Genomic DNA, 17,908 nt, shown 5'->3' on the forward strand with positions numbered 1-17,908 from the left:
CCCATTTTGGTCTCTCAGATTGTTTCAGAATGGAGATGCTTATGTTTAAAGTCGTCATATATAAATTCTTTACATCTTTTTGGCTTACCACTTGGCCACATCTAAAGTCAAGATTTGACTCGTATATTTTAAAAGAACCGACATATGTGATAAACACGCATTTTTTAATTGTTAGCTGATTCAATAATCTAAATGACAAGGGCAATGACCCCAGCAACCTATTTCTTTGTGCCCAAGTTTGGAAAACAAATAAAGGATAGGTGAAATCATGAAGCAAGAAATAAACATTTTTTTTCCTGGGATATGGAGTGGAGATGGAGTTAGTTGAATTCCAAATACACAACCTATTATAAAGAAGTTAAATTTTAATCAAAGGGAAGAACATGATTTGCACTTCTTAATTCTTAAAAAGAGATCTGTGTCCTCATATTGCTTTGGAGGGAACAAAGAGCTCAGTAAGTTTATTTTGTGGTTGTGGGATGAAAGTTCTATTGTTAAATTATTAGAGCCTTCAAGGTGAAATAGTTTCGGTTAAGCTATTTGATCAGAAAACACAAAATCATATCGACTAGGTGTATGACAGAATTCCAAAAATACCCAAGAAACTTGTTTACGTGTCATGTTTCCAAATAGCTTGTGTGAGTTTAAAGTTGTTTACCTTTAAAAATGGAGAACAATTGAATTTATACGCGGTTTTAAGGATATGTGGATTAATTCAATACAAGTGATTAATACCGTTAGATGAGCAAATTAAAGATAGAATAAACAACCAAACCAGTAGTAGTATTGAGTCCGGGCTCGGTTATGAGCTTAACAATTAGCCTGCCTTCGGTTCGGAGCCAAATATTTATGAATAACTATGAGCAAAATAAGAATTTTAAATAACTTTTGGAAGGAGAGAAAACAAATGTATATTGCCTTGGTATGCGTATTACAATGTGTCCCATGAATAAAATTATCTCCTTTATATAGTAGGAGAGTTCCACACCTGGTATATTCTAACAAAGGTAAAAATCTTCTTTTTCATTAATCATTTATCTTCTGCCGATGCGGGCCAAGATGTTAATCGTGTGCGAGCATTTGGTAATGCTTTCCAAGGTCTTGGAGCTCGAACCGGAGCCGGGGGCATGGTCTCAATGGCTCCAAGGGCCGATATTTTGTCCGGGCCTTGATACGAGAGGCTCCCAGCTTCGATTTTGATTCCTTGCGTCCTTGCTTCGTTTGACCCACTGGGAAATCGGGGTGCTCATTAGCCCTGGTTTTACCCGTAACAGATAGTCCCCTCATTACTCAGAGATTAGGTTTTTCGGAACAATGAGAAACGATAGTTGTTCTCCGGTTCCTTCCTCCGTACGTTACAACCGAAATGACGAAGAAGTCGAAACGTCCCATCAGTTGCGTCGTTCTGACATCGGACATGTGTCAACCATCGACTGGTTGCCTACGAATGCGAAGCGTCGTGTACTTCCCCTATAAAATCTTATATCCCCTTATTCTTTTTCTACTTTCCAATCAAGCTTCTACCTTCGAATCCTCTAGCTATCACCAACTTCCTTCAAACCTTCATATCTTCATCCTTGATCTTCAAATTTTCATAGTTGTTTTCAGCTTCTTACCCAGATATTATTCAAATCTTCATACTCTATTTTTCAAACCTTTGTATTCTTTCTTTAAGTTTTTAAACTTTTCTAGATAACAATGGCTAAAACGTCTAAATCAGTTCCTCAACAGGTTGCCTCTTCATTTTCCCAACCGGCCGCCGGTACCGAAGCGGCCTCTCCCGAAATGGTTGTTCTCGACACCTCTTCTCCCAAAGTGGCTGCCACCGAGTCGGCTGCCACCGAACCAGTCCCCGAGCCCTCCTTGAAAATGTTATTCAGGGGGGCTATTCAATTGTGGACGACTTCAAGGTCGAGAAAGCCTTGTCCAAACAAGACCGAGGTAAATGGGCATCGAGATATATATGCTCTTTCACCGAAGATACTCTCCCCACTGTCCGAGAGGACTGTAAATGGGGAGATAAGGACGTGGTAGTCCCCGATCTTGAAGACTATATCACTACCCATGTGAAAGGGTATTTAAGTGTTTACACTTATCCCTTCATGCTGGCCCCGTTAGACGCAGTCGTTTTAGATTTTTGCAAGAGATACGAGGTGTACTTGGGAAAATTCATCCGTCTCTTTGGAAGATCGTAATCCTCCTCCGTTATTTTGTGAATAACATCGAGTCCCATCGATTCACCCTCGACCACCTGCTCCATCTATATAGTGAATTTTCCGAGAGGGATTAATCAAGCTCACTCGTTGGGCCAGCAAAGCCCCCTTCTCGACTATTAACGAAGATCGAGATTGGGGCTGGAAGGGATGCTTCGTTCGGATGAAGATCGAAGACTTGATCCTTCCCGAGTTCATACCATTCCCTGAGAAGTAGAATGCATCTCGTAAGTGCAGCCTTTCCTTAAGTGTCAATTTTTCTTCATCTCATTTATCACCATTTGTATTTGTGGTTGTGCAGTTGTTGACCGGGTTCCAAATGCTATCCCCCGGCTCAAGGAGTGGATTGAAGGCATCTGTAAGCAGATGTCATACTTCGAGCGCTCATAGCACAAGCTTTCGAAGGGCCGATGGGAGGCCCGTTCTCATGGTAAGGTTTTCCTTCTAGTAGTTATTATCGTGCTCTTAACTTACATCATACTAACCTTTCTTCTTTCTTTTGTTGGTTTGCCTAAGACCACCAAACTTAGGTCTTTGGAAGGGGACGAGGACGTGCCTTTATCCATTGATCCCTCCATCGCGGGACAGCACGGGGTTGCCGCGGGGTAAAAGAAAAAGAATAAAAGAAAGGCTTCGGGCTCCCCGAGCTCTGAGGTGAAGCCAAAGAAAAGATTGGCTCGTAAGCCCAAGAAGAGTACCAGCTCTCGGGTGCCAGATTCTGGCTCGCTTCTCCGGCTTAGGGATAAGTCGGAAGAAGACGACATTTTTGCTGCCCATAGATCGACCCCTCCCGGGGAGAAGGCCACAGCCAAGGGGGTGGGCCGTGAGATCGATCTCCCTCCAACTCAAGAGGTCGAGAAGGAGACGGGGGCTGAGAACCCCCGAGACGGCGGTTCTGTATCGAAGGAAGCGACCGGTGTAATATAAATCACGGGGACGCCCTCTTACACCGAGTCCATGCTCGAAGAGGCCTAGCATGAAAAGGGAAATCAAGTGAAGGAGTCCACGATGCGGACGACCCCCTTCAGTCCTTCTTCGACGGTGTGGATTCGTCTACTTTGGAAGATTTTTTCGGGATGGGCGACCTGGAAGTCCCGAAGAAAGACATATCTTTGGAAGCTGGTGGGCCGAGTTCGAGCCGAAAGCTGGTTAATCAGCTTCCCACTCCGAGTGTGGACCCTGGTCGCAAGAGAGCAGTTATTCTTACTGTCCCGGAGGATGCCCGGGTTCTATCTGCTCCCGTGGGCGTAGACAACTACCTCTGATGCTTGGTGACCGAGGAGGACCAGGAAAAAAGAACGAGGTGGACGTGCCTTGTCTTTTCAATGAGGCACAGCAGGCGCTGAACCGGGTAAGGCATAATTACATCTTCTTGAATTTTACTTAGGTTTTGATATCTCCCACGACTTTCATTATTTTGTAGGCCTTGGTACTTCACCACGAGAGCTTCCTTCAGTATCGTGTCGAGAGTTAATCAGCTCGAGGCCGAGCTTAAGGAGCAGGTTCAAAAGAAGGATATGTACAAGCACCTTAGCAAGCAAAAAGATAGGGCCATCAAGGACCTTCAGACCGAGTTGGATAGGGCTCAAAAGGAAGCTTCGACCCTGAAGCGGGAACATGCCAACCTAATCGAAAAGGTAAAGGTCTTCGAGGTTAGGAATGAGGAACTAGTCGTAGTGGCTAACGAAAAAACCTCGCAGGTCCAATAGAAGATCGACCAGATCGACCAACTCCAAATCGAGATAAACGAGGTCCAAGCCAGGGCCGACGGGTGGAAGAGCAAAATGGACATGCTGGCTTCGTAGAAGGAAACCGTCTAGCCAAAGCTGACATCATTAGAGGTTCAACTCTGGGTGGAAAAAGAGAAAGGCAACAAGCGGTCCCAGCTGAATGACAATCTCCGAGCATAACTAAGCTCGGCTCTAGCAGATCGGGACGCCCTCGGTAGAGAATACAAAGCAATAAAGTCCAAGTTGGACACAACCTCCGCCGATACCGAAGAGATGGTGGCCCAATACAAGGCTGATGTCTTAGCAGCCGAGGCCTGCCTGAAGACCAATGTCGAATATATGAGGCGGTTCTCTTGAAGATAGACCCTCAAAGAGATTCACACCCGAGGCTTCGAACTGTCCCCCGAGATCGAGGAAGCAAAAAAAACTTGAGGCCGAGGCAAAGAAACTTTTCGAGCATGAAGGTGCCCAACGTTCCGAGGGTTCTGAGAGATTCGAAGGATCCCACGGTTCTGGCGACAAATTGGGTCCCAGTGAAGATCAGGCATGAATGCCTTAGAACGTTTTTAGTTTTTGTCTTGTGTATATTTTGAGGCCGTTTTTGTTAGGCCTTTGTAAATACACTCCGAAATATATAAAATTTCCTTTTCTAGCAATTTTGGGTCTCTACTTTTTTAGCATCTTTCATAATTTCTATTCTTGCAAAATATTTCTAATGCCTTAGCATAAAATCAAATATACTCCCTCCGTTTCAAATTAGATGAGGTACTTTTCTTTTTAGTTTGTTCCAAAATAAATGACACATTTCTAAATTTAGAAATAATTCAACTTTAAACTCTTCATTTTGTTCATTTTACCCTTAATGAGAAGCCTTTATAACCACACAAATGTCATGGCCCCACAAAGCTTTTACCCCATAAGTTTTTAAAATCACAAGTTTCAAAAGTCTTCTTCTTTTTCTTAAACTCCGTGCCGAGTCAAACTACCTCATTTAAATTGAAACGGAGGGAGTAGTAATAAGTTTTTCGTTTTTCAGAGGTCCAAACAGAGCATGACTTCGATGCAACTTTATTTGCTCGAGGCTTTGAAAACTCGAAATGACCGGAAGTTTTCACAGATGCTTAAGTGATTTTAGGCGATGCTTTTGCCGAGGGTAACCTTTTATCATGTTTTGAAATTTTTTTGAAGGCCTTATATTTTGATTATGAGCTTCGGACGTGTCCGAGCCATTTTTTAGGGTGGCCGTAGCCTTTTGTGTTTTAGGCACTATCTAATAGGTTTTTGTGCCTATGGGGTTTGGTAGCCCGAGTTGCCCGAACGTTTTTCGGACGACAGTCCCCGAGTAGGGGTAGCCCTTGGGCTCGTTAGTCCCCGGATAAGGGTAGCCCTTGGGCTCGATAGTTCCCGATAGGGGTAGCCCTTAGGCTTGATAGTTCCCTAATAGGCTTAGGATCTATGTTTTAAGAGGCAAAAAAATGTGTGATAGCAAGGAGGAAACTCTCTTTCATTTCTGTGTGTAAAGTACATGATCGAAAGCATGTAAAAGCTTGTATCACTACTGAGGTGGCCTATGTGGGCACGATTCACATGACCGTTTGGACCTTACAATAAATCCTAACCACCGAGCCGAAGCTATTCAAGTAAATAGTTTCCTTCTTTCCTTGCTAAGAACATTAACTCGAGGGTGATGGCCCCCAGTGTTCAAGGTCGATCTTGATGGGGCTCGGATACTGTTGATGTGCCCATTGACTCCAATTTAAGACCGGCATTCGAGTCTAAGTTAGCAAGATTTACTGTTGTCTCGTTAAAAACCTTGCCGAAAAACCCATTTGGGACAAAATCGGTGTAGGGAAAAAGAGTGCAACGCATGCTTTCAAACTTATGTCACATTCTCCCTTGGTCATTGCCTGCAAGTGTTAGTCCGATTCATAATATTATAAAAAAGTAAATGAGATCGTACCTTAGCAGTAGTACTGCTTTAAGTGCGTCACGTTCTAGTTTCTCGGTAGCCGCACACCGTTTCCTACTTCAAGTTTGTACGAGCCTTTGTCGGTTTCGATGACTCGATATGGTCCTTCCCAATTCGGTCCCAGCTTCCCCTCGTTCGGGTTTCGAGTATGCAGTTTTACTTTTCTTAACACCAAGTCCCCGATCTTGTAGTATCGGAGGTTGGCTCTTCGGTTGTAATATCTTTCTATCCACTGTTTCTGGGCGGCCAACCGGACTAAGGCTCCACACGCCTTTCATCCAATAGTTCCAAGCTCATGCTCATGGCCACACCGTTTGATTCTTCGGTCGCATATTGGAACCTGAGGCTCGGTTCCCCCACTTCGACCGGCATTAATGCTTCGGCACCGTAGACTAACAAAAATGGGGTGGCCCCGGTACTAGACTTCAAAGTTGTACGGTATGCCCACAAGACTTCAGGCAGAATTTCATTCCATTTCCCTTTGGCATCGGTTAATCTCTTCTTCAGGTTTTGAAGTATGGTCGTGTTTGTTGATTCCGCCTATCCGTTCCCACAAGGGTGATAGGGTGTTGATAAGATTTTTTTAATCTTGTGATCTTTGAAAAACTTGTTTGCCTTGCTGCCGATGAATTGCTTCCGATTATCACACTATCTCGGCCGGTATCCCGAACCGACATATTATGTGGTCCCAAATTAAGTAAATTCTTTTTCCTGTACTTTCTTGAACGCTTGATCTTCGACCCATTTAGAAAAATAATCAGTCATAAACAGTATGAATTGGGCCTTACCAGGTGTCCATGGCAGGGGACCGAGGATGTCCATTCCCCACTTCATGAACGGCCATTGGGACAAGACCAAATGTAGTAGCTCTCAGGGTTGATGGATCATCGGTGCGTGCTTCTAATAGCCGTCGCATCTTCGTACGAAGTCCTTCTAATCTTTCTCCAAGTCGATCCAATAATAGTCAGCCCTGATTATCTTCCGAACCAAAGATTTTGTCCTCGAATGATTTCCGCAAGTGCCTTCGTGAACTTCTCTCAAGACATATTCGGTATCTCCTGGCCCTAAGCATATGGCGAGAGGGCCGTCGAATCTTCTTCTGAACAGAGTCCCTTCGGACAGGCTAAACCCGGCCGTCTTCGTGCACAGGGCTCTTGTTTCTTTAGGATTCGAGGGCAACTTCCCAGTCTTTAAATAATATATGTATTTGTTCCTCCAATCCTAAGTTAAACTTGTTGAGTTTATTTCAGCATGGCCTTCTTCTACTACCAATTTCATGAGTTGTACGACTGATCCCGAACTGAACTCATCGTCATCAACCGATGATCCAAAGTTAGCCAGAGCATTGACCTTACTATTTCGATCTCGGGGCACGTGTTGTAGGATCCATTCCTTGAATTGATGCAGCGTTACCTGCAATTTGTCTAAATACCTTTGCATTCGTTCTTCTTTCACTTCGAACGTCCAATCGACTTGATTTAACACAAGGAGGGAATCACACTTAGATTTGACCACCTCGGCCCCAAGGCTTTTAGCCAATTCAAGACCTGCAATCATGGCCTCATACTCGGCCTCATTGTTAGTCAATTTCACAGTTCTAATAGACTGACTAACTACGTTACCCATAGGCAGCTTCAACACGATGCAGAGTATAGACCCCTTTTCGTTTTAAGCACCGTCCATAAAGAGGGTCCATATTCTCGAGGAAGTCCCCGAGGTTAACAACAATTCCTTTTCGACTTTGGGTATTAAGGCCGGCGTAAAGTCCGCCACGAAGTCTGCCAAGATTTGTAATTTGATGGCGGTTTAGGGTCGATATTCGATATTGTACCTGCTAATTTCTACGGTCCATTTAGCCAACCTTCCCGAGAGCTCGAGTTTGTGCATAATGTTCCTTAGTGGGTAAGAGGTTATGACACATATAGGGTGGCATTGAAAGTACAGTTTCAACTTTCTGGAGGCGCGTAGCAAAGCGACCGCCAATTTTTTTAGGTGAGGATACCTTGTTCCGGCCTCGCCTAGAGTTCTACTAACATAGTAAATATGAAATTGCATACCTTCCTCTTCTCGGACTAAGACTCCATTTACCGCCACCTCGGATACCGCCAAGTAAAGGTATAGCTGCTCATCCTCCTTCGGAATATGGTGTAGGGGTGGACTCGAAAGGTACCGTTTGAGTTCTTCCAAAGCTTGTTGGCACTCCGGAGTCCAAGAAAAGTTATTCTTCTTCTTCAATAGTGATAAGAACCGATGGCTCTTATCTGAGGAATCGATATGAACCAGCCTAGGGCGGCGATACGCGCGGTTAGTCTTTGAACGGCCTTAACACTATCCACCATGGTGATGTCTTCTATAGCTTTGATTTTATCAGAATTGATCTCGATCCCTCAATTGGACACCATGAACCCAAGGAATTTTCCAGATCCGACCCCGAATGTGCATTTTTCGGAGTTCAACTTCATATTGTATCTCTTTAATATGTCAAAGGTTTCCTATAAATATTTCAAATGGTCCTCTACTCGCAGGGACTTAACTAACATGCCGTCAATATAAACTTCCATTGGTTTTCCTATCTGTTCTTTGAACATCCGATTTACTAGGTGTTGATAAGTGGCACTGGTGTTCTTTAGTCTAAACGACATTACATTATAATAATAGGTGCAAAATTTAGTGATAAAGGAAGTTTTTTCTTAATCGTCTAGGTCCATCCGAATTTGGTTGTACCCAGAATAGGCATCGAGAAAGCTCAGTATCTTGTGCCCGACCGTCGCATCGATCATGCGATCGATGTTAGGAAAAGGAAAATAGTCCTTAGGCCATGCCTTGTTCAAGTCTTTGTAATCTACGAACATTCTTAATTTATCTCCCTTTTTTAGGAACTATCACTACGTTAGCTAACCAGTATGGGTATTTAACTTCCCGAATGGAACCTATTTTAAGGAGTTTAGGTACCTCGTCTTTGATGAAGGCATGCTTGACTTCGGACTGAGGTCTTATCTTCTATTTAACCGGGTGGAAGTTAGGATCTAAACTCAGCTTGTGAGTGGTTATCTCCGGCGGGATCCCTATCATATCAAGGTGGGACCAGGCAAAACCAGATATGTTAGTTTTAAGGAAACTAATGAGTTCTTTCCTGAGCTTGGGGGTCAACCCCGTGCCCAAGTATACCTTTCGATCATGCAGGTGTTCGGTCAATATAACTTGCTCTAGTTCTTCGATCGTAGATTTGGTGGCATCGGTATCATCAGGTGCTATGAATGATCTAGGAACTACGTAATCATCTTCCTCATCAACTTCTCGTCCCTCCGGTCCGATCGGGACCGACATCGGTGATTGTTATTAACTTCGGCCTTTCTGGCCGGCTCCCCGCTTTTTAACGTCAAAATGGCGGGTACTGGGAGTACTTCATCGACTGCGAACATTTACTTCGCGGCGAGATTCTCTCCATACACCGTCTTGATCCCTTCCGGTGTAGGGAACTTTAATGCCTGGTGCTAGGTCGAAGGCACCGCCCTTATGTTGTGAACCCATGGTCTTTTGAATAGAGCATTATATCTTATATCCCCTTCAATCACATAGAACTTTGTTTCCTGAATGGTCCCAGCGGTGTTCATCGGTAGGGTTATCTCCCCTTTAGTAGTTTCACATGCCATGTAAAATCCGTTCAACACCCGGATTGCTGGCACTATTTGGTCTTTTAGACCCAACTACTCTACGACCCTCGATCTGATGATGTTGGCCTAGCTACCTGGATCAATCGACACACGTTTAACTTTAGATTTATTTATAAGTACAGATATTACCAGTGCATCATTATGCATTTGTACGATGCCTTCGGCGTTCATCGTTGAACAAAATAGTTCCCTACGGGATATAATCTCGGGTTCATTTTTCCCTTGCGATGGACACCTTAGTGCGCTTTAGCATTGGTCCCTGGGGGACATCGACTGCTACAATGATCATGTTGATGACATGCTGAGGTTCTTCTTATTCGGTCTATTTATTGGACTCCCTATTCCTGAAGTGAATTTTAGCTCGACACTCAGAAATTCCCGTAGATGCCCATTATTGAATAACCGGGCCACTTCTTATCTTAATTGTCCCCCGACCTCGGTTCTATTGCCATGAGTGCTATGATACCTACACATCAAGTTAAGGTCTCTTTGGGTAAGGTCAAACTGCAATGGTCGTGGCCACTTGGTATCCTTGATGCGCCCGATGGCAGATATGATGCTGGCAGCATCGACACTAAAGTTATATTCCGATAACCTTGGTACCTCCCTGGCCCCGAGTGGCCTATCAAAATCGCTTTTTCTCATGAGTTCCCGGCTACTGTGGCCTTGATCGTTCTTCTTTTCGTTTCTCTCAAGGTTACGCCCAGATCCGTTACCCCTTCGATCTCCGCTATACGGTTGATACCGGTCTCTTTTCGGTCTTGGTTCATGATCGACGACTCTTTAGACCTGTTATTAGTTCTGATGGGATAAATAGACTCGCAAGGGGGTCCCGAACTGATCGTCCTTGACTCTTATTTTTGACTGGTACATGTTATGGACGCCGGCCCAAGTTACCGCTAGGCACTCTATCGAATTCTGTTTCAACTACTGTGAAGTCAAGGAGCTTCGGGAGTTGAGTCCTTGATTGAACGCCTGAACGACCCAATTATCCGCAACCGGAGGCAGGTCTATCCGTCCCATTTGTAACCTTGATACAAATTCCTTGAGAATTTCGTTATCTCTTTGTTTTACCTTGAAAATATTCGATTTTCTGGGATCGACCTTGATGGCCCCGGCATGCCCTTTCACAAAGGCATCTGCAAGCATAGCAAACGAATCAATAGAATTTGGGGGTAAGTTGTGATACCATATCATTGCTCCCTTTGACAGGGTTTTTCCGAACTTTTATAACAAAACCGACTCGATTTCGTCATCTTCTAAGTCGTTTACCTTGATGGCACATGTTTACGAGGTCACATGCTCATTTGGATCCATGGTTCCGTTATACTTCAGAATATCGGGCATACGGAACTTCTTCGGTATTGGCTTCGATTTCGCGCTCGGAGGAAAAGGCTTTTGAACAAATTTCTTGGAGTCTAGGCATTTCAATATCAGGGGCGCTCTTGGGATTTGATCAATTCTGGAGTTTCATGTCTCCACTTTTTTGTCGTTGGCCTCAATTTTCTTCTCCCCCGATTCCACCTGCTTTGTCAGTTCCTCAAGCATTTTTATTATTTCGGGGTTGGTCCCGGGCTCAGCTTCACCCGGCCTTTCTGTGACTTGCTCATTTCTTTGGGTGTTTTCCCGGATGGTTCGGGCTCATCCCTACTAGGGGCGCGACTTTGATTCTGCAGTTGCGCTATCGCTGCCTGTTGGGCCTATAACATTTTGAAGATCACCCACGGATTGATCCCGTTGTCTTCGCCTTCGGGCGTACCTCGAGTCGTTGGTCGGGCTCCTCTGCGAACGTTGTTCTCAAGGTCGGTCGGCAGGTTGGCGTCGATGACCACACGTGAGTTGGCATCGATTGGGTCTGCAACTGGGACTCCGTTGGGATCAGCAGGGGCACCTCGTTGCTAGGTACTATATTGTTGTTTTCGCCATGATGGCCAGACTCAGCATCTACGTTCAAGTGAGCAGACTGAGAGTTTGACATTATTAGGTAGATCTGAAATTAAAATATCAAAGAATAAGCGTAAATAGAGTGTGTTATGGAAATTTATATCAAACTACCACTATTATCCTTAGCACCACGGTGGACGTCAAGCTATTTACCCTTAAAAATAGATAACAATTAAATTTATACGCGATTTTAATGATATGTGGACTACTTCAATATAAGTGACTAATACCGTTAGATGAGCAAACTAAAGATAGAATAAACAGCCAAACCAGTAGTAGTATTGAGTCCGGGCTCGATTATGAGCTTAACAATTAGCCTGCCTTCGGTTTGGAGCCAAATATTTATGAAGAACTATGAGCAAAACTAAGAACTTTGAATAACTTTTGGAAGCAGAGAAAACAAATGTATATTGTCTTGGTATGCGTGTTACAATGTGTCCCTTGAATAAAAATTATCTCTTTTATATAGTAGGAGAGTTTCACCCCTAGTACAATTCTAAGAAAGGTAAAAATCTTCTTTTCGTTAATCATTGATCTGTTACCGATACGGGCCGAGATCCATGCTGTGATATCCGATCGGGCACGGATATCACGGCCCTTTGTTAATCGTGTGCGAACATTTGGTAATGCTTTCCGAGGTCTTGGAGCTCAAACCGGATCCGGGGGCATGGTCTCGATGGCTTTGAGGGCAGATGTTTTGTTCGGGCCTTGATACGAGAGGCTCCCAGCTTCGATTTCGATTCCTTGTAGTTACTCCTTGCTTCGTTTGACCCACCGGAAAATTGGGGTGCTCATTGATCTTGGTTTTAACCGTATACAATTGTGTAGCAATTTCAAATCCGAATAAAGGCCGAGGGTGGGTTGTTAGCTAGAGTAAACGAGCTAATGTATGTGTCACGTTTCTTTTGTTAATCTTCCATATAATTCTATTATCCATGCCGAGAAAATCTCAGTGCAGTCATCCAAAGCCTCAAACCAACCAAGATGGGATCATATTTGAAATCTGAATCATGCATATTGTTAATTAGTTGCTGATCATGTATTGAAGATAAAGAGAAAATGTTTGGCGTGAATGACGGATGAATTGCTTGGAGAAAACTAACTTTTTTAGTTTTGTGTCTTGAGGTTGTTGAATCTCTTTTTAACTTTTTTCTTGAATTACTGATAAATGATGAAAAATGCATATTTTTTTAGTATATATGCATATTAATTCTTGTGTGAGTCACGGGAGATTACATGGTTTGTGAAGTGAAATATGCTAATTATGTATTTTTTGTGTGTAGGAACGAGTTTGGATGATATATGAACAAAATATGACAATTTGACACAAAAAGAAAGAGATGGAAAAAATTGGGAGCTCGTCTATTCTCATGCGTGGTATGAAAACGGACACGAAAAAGGAGAAAAATGAAGGCACAAAACAGCGAAGCGAAGCGAAGGCACGGATCGCTTCGCGAATTGGAAAATTGCAAAAGCTGCATCCGCGTCTATGGTCGCGCGCTGCGCAAAGGCAGACGCGCCCTCCAGTTCTCCTATCCGATTTTGGATTGCCTTGGACGACCCTCCACCCTACCTAAGTCATATAAATACATCCTAAAACTACTTTGGAAAGAGGGAAGACTTTAGGGGGGCAAGAACACGCTAGGAGCAAGAAGGAGAAGGATTCAATTTCACGTTTTTCCCTCTTTCTTCCTCTATTTCCATTATTGGTTATGAATTCTAGTATTGTAGTTTTACATACTATTATGAATAGCTAATTTGTTATCCAGGGTTTTGATGGAACCTTTTAGAGGATGAATTCTTGTTATGTTTTTTTATATAATTGAGCCGTTGGATTTCTCTACTTGTTCAACTACGTATTTGTTGTTATTGATTGAATGTCCATCAACTGAATGTGCCTATTTAGTGTGTATTGCTTGGAAAATGGTACATATTTAGGTAGTTGTTGAACAACATCACTCCTAACATATGTGAGGGATCAATACGGAGGGTTTAAAGGTGGGATTAGGAATAACGAAGCCTTGATGCGATCTTAGTGAGCGGTGCACTAGTGCCAGCTAGCGTAGTTCGGAAGAATATGTCTACTAAATTGTGGTAGTTGCTCGAAAGAGAATTACAACACCCGAAGTACTCACGATCGATAGAGAATACTTATGCGAGATTATAGAAGACGCAATGGGAAGGATTCCGACAATTGGGGAAATCATAACTCTAGACCTCCTTAATCTTGTCACCAATCTTTATCCTTGTTAATTGATAGTTTTACTGCTTTTTAGATTTGTTAGTTAATTAGATAAAAATAAACATTATAATCTTTATAATTAGGAAATTGTTTGGACTTGTGTTTCTTAGTGATATTGAACAACTGTAGCTAAGCCTTAGTTCTTTGTGGGATTCGATTCCGGACTTGCACCGAATTATATTTGCAACGATCGCTTAATCATTTTTATAAGACATAGTTGGGCGTGATAATTACAATCATAATTTATCGCTATACTGTTAGGTGGTAAAACAAATTATTACTGCCTATCTCAATACAACTTATCAAAAGGGGGTTGTTCATTTGTTGCAGTTGATGATAAACTAGAAGTTGAAAGATATCACGGTTTCAGAAATTTAAAATATAACATTTCACAAATGATCTCAAGCGTGGTCATAGACCTTATTACAAGCAGAAACCACACGACTGACACTGTGGCTGGGAATTATTTAGACTATTTAATTGAACTACGCTTACCACTAACACTTATAGTCTAGTGGTACTGACGAGAATTTTCACGCAGATTCAATTCTCACTATTCCCCTCCCCCTATGTAATAATAATGTTTTCAAGCTCGCAAGTATTTCTTCCAGAAAATGATCAGTAGCTCAGTGGGTGGTGGATTTTAAGGCATTTTGCCTATAGATTTTGAGCTTTGACACAAGCATATCATGAGGGGTACATATTTCTTTCACCACTGGCAACTCATTTAAACTTGTCACACAGGAATAAAGTAGTGGGGTATTTTCTGGAACCAAAATCGTCACACCAAGGACCTCTTCATATGCTTTATGAGATCCAAATGTTGTAACCAGCAAGATTTGTAAGAGCCCCAATTCATTTCCATGGATTTCAGTAATTCCCTCTTCCAGAATTCTTATCTTCTCCAACACTTCCTCTTGAGCCTTCTCTTGTTCTTCTCCAGTTGACTTCCACAACTTCCCCGTGCTGGCTATAAGATGCTGTATATATTAGAGCAAAGTAATGTTAAAACATCTTTAAAACAGGATGATTTGAACATATTGAGATGTCCTAATTAATGTTGCACACCAAGACATAAATAAATAAATTAAAAGTGTTCAGTGGTCACACAGTTCAACATGACTAACCTGATCAAAGTAATTAGCCCAAAAACGAATTATGGCTCTTTCATAGGGATCTTGTGGCAAGATTCTAGGTCCGGTCTTCCAGGTTTCATCAATATATTCAAGAATGACAAGCGACTCTGAAACAGGTTTATCATTGTGGACAAGCACAGGGACCTTCTTGAGAGCAGGATTGTATTTGAGGAGCTGCGGACTCTTGTTGCTCAAATCTTCTTCAACATACTCATAAGCTATGCCTTTGATTTTGAGAGCCAGTTCTACTCTCTTAACAAAAAGGCTAGCCCATGTTCCATGTAGAATTACTTTGTTTTCCTCAGCCATTGTTCTTAATATTGTTATTGATTCAGCTGTTAATATTCTACTTGTAGTTGGTCCTTTAAGTAGAAACCCAACTCCCAACCAAACCTTATGTTAAGACTTTTCTTGCAATTTAGCACATATTGAACATTGGAGTTTTCACACTCTCCACCCCAATTTATGTGGAAGAATTTTCTTTTTTATCGTAATTTTATTATATGCCTTTTAAATTGTTAAATATTAGTACTATAATAATTTATAGTACTTGTTACATAGGAATTTCTTTTTAAAAAAAGTAAAGATTTTATGTCCATATTTATGGTAAAAATTAAGAAATTTGATTCTCGAAATTCGAATACCGTCACAAAAATTTGGACACAGGGAATATATTACAAAAGTAAAGTTTAGTAATCTTTAGGATTCAAAATAAAAAATTACTAGTAGGTGGCACATTATGTAAGCCATTTCTTGGGGCTCAAGAGTCAAGATCCCTTTACTTTTTAATTCCTTGGGCGCCCACCAAAGCCATTACAGTCAAGAAAGTTGCAATAATAATTCAAAATGGAGTAGGTTCGGAATCAACAGCAACGGAATAATAAGTTACTAACTAATAGTACTTGTTTTGGCTTGGTCAATTTATCAATCTTTCTAATCTTTGATATCTGACATGACCCTATGTTGATATGGAGTAGCCTGCACGTAAATTAATGAAATGCGGCTTGTAAGAGCAATAGCTGACCTAGATGACACCCATTATAAAGAAAAACACAATTTTGTTATGAAACAATAAAAGAAAAATAAGAGCATCGTAGAAAAAAGTATAGAGAGAATTCTTATTGATTTGGGATCAATTACGATGGAATAGTGTAGACATGTGATTTTTGACCCTCTCAAAGATTTTTCATATTTTTAGCACGTAAATATTTAATTTAGGCCTAATATAGCTATTTCAATTAATTTTGGATCTTTTACTTTTTTTTATTACAAGAAAAATAAAAATTACAAAAAAAAAATTAGTTTATGTATTTTTCATAAATTCAAAAAGCACAAAAATAGTACCTTATATAATTTCGAAAATACAAAAATAGTTTCATGTCTAGTTTAATTAGTTAATATTAGCTTTGGCACTGTGTAGTATTTCTATCTTATTTTTAAACATAAAAAATAAAAAAGAAGTCATTATGTAGTCTAGGGACCCTTCTAGACTATTCTTTGGGACAAAAAAATAAATAAAAAGACCCTAAGTACTTAACACAAAAGGACCTAGGGACTAATTAACAAATACACAAAAATACACCTAGACCTAGACTCTACCTATAAATAATACTTAAAAAATCTGAAGAGGGATACAAAAAAATAACGCTAAAAATCAGTAGCGCCGCAATTGAGGACCCCCTGAAATTCGATCTTCTTCGAGAGCCCCTCCCTGACTTCATCTTCTTCAGGAGATACACTGGCCGCTAATCACCATTGAAAACACTCTAAAAAACACTCCGAAAACCAGTCCAATCCAGCCCCAAAATCAGCTAAACACGATCAAAATAACAGCTCAAAATTGAAACCATTCGAGTTCGAGTTCTGTCGAGGTCGCCGGCATAGTTTTGCGGTCGAGGGAAGTGTAGAGCCTCAGATAACGCCTGTTCATTTTCATCTGCGGCGTGCTCGTCTTTGTGTATCGGTCGGAGCTGCTGCAAATTTTACAAGTTAATAAAAGGTCCATGTTTATTTGCTGTTCGATATTATGATTGATCTATTTTTTTTTCAATTAAATGATATGTTTGTTGAATGAATCTGGTGGTTGTTTGAACAGATCAAAATCACTAAAATATAAGAAGGTCCATATGTATATGACATGTAATACAACTCAATTCAACATATATCTTCACTTTGACGATGTACTCCTCTAATGCAGTTTCTTCTTCCCAAGGTTTCATATTCTTATCCTGGAGATATGAGTGGATATATATAGGGGAAGACTTCATAATATAGTTGAAGGTTTAGTTAGTGGCACTTCACTGATTTTTAAATTTGAAGCATCTCTTGGTTAGACACTAGTAGTATATTAGTAGGCTTCTTCGTTCTATATATGTCGAGTAGATTTTTCTTATTTTTGATTTGCTTATTTGATTCAACGTTTTTGAGGCATAAGCTGAATTGATCACGTGATTGTTAAGAACTCTGTTTAGGTTAGTTGATTAAGCTTAAAATTAAATGTTGTGGCCATGTGATTGTTTTGCTTGTGAAATTGTCTTGGGCCGTGAAGATTTAGCAATTAGTTGGGATTGATTGACTTAGAATAGTTCCACAATAATATTTTGCCTATAAATTCGGCATCACAAAAATCTCAAAGTAATTTAGGAGACAATCTTGAACATCCCTAGTTTGTTTTAGTTGAGTAAAGCCCTTTAGAATTGGAGGCGTGCCATTTAGCAAATTTCCATGGCCCTCGCAAAGTTAACAATGCGTTAGTTGCTTTAGGCGCGTCATTTAATAATTTTACCTTCTTAAACTCGGGTGCACATTTATGTGACCCAAATCCAAATCTCAACGAAGTCGAAATGTGTTAACAATCACGAATGCACTGGTGCGACGTGGTTCGAAATGCATTTCACGACGTTGCAATTCTTATAAAAAATAAAAAATAATAAAAGCGGTTCATTAATAAAAGCATATGAGTTTGGACATGTTTTTGAAATCAGATAAAATCAAATACAA

General features: G+C 41.3%; 1 protein-coding gene across 1 annotated transcript; it reads right to left on the bottom strand.

The window, feature by feature from the left end:
• Positions 1-14,120: 14,120 nt before the first annotated feature.
• On the bottom strand, positions 14,121-15,354 carry LOC109217981 (glutathione S-transferase U10-like). The gene is made up of 2 exons (XM_019382291.1): positions 14,900-15,354; positions 14,121-14,752 (listed from the first exon to the last, which is right to left on the bottom strand). The coding sequence occupies exons 1-2, from the start codon at positions 15,215-15,217 to the stop codon at positions 14,399-14,401; spliced, it is 672 nt and encodes a 223-aa protein (XP_019237836.1). The 5' UTR covers positions 15,218-15,354; the 3' UTR covers positions 14,121-14,398.
• Positions 15,355-17,908: the final 2,554 nt, after the last annotated feature.

This window comes from Nicotiana attenuata, unplaced genomic scaffold, assembly GCF_001879085.1.
Source record: "Nicotiana attenuata strain UT unplaced genomic scaffold, NIATTr2, whole genome shotgun sequence".
Lineage (NCBI taxonomy): Eukaryota > Viridiplantae > Streptophyta > Magnoliopsida > Solanales > Solanaceae > Nicotiana > Nicotiana attenuata.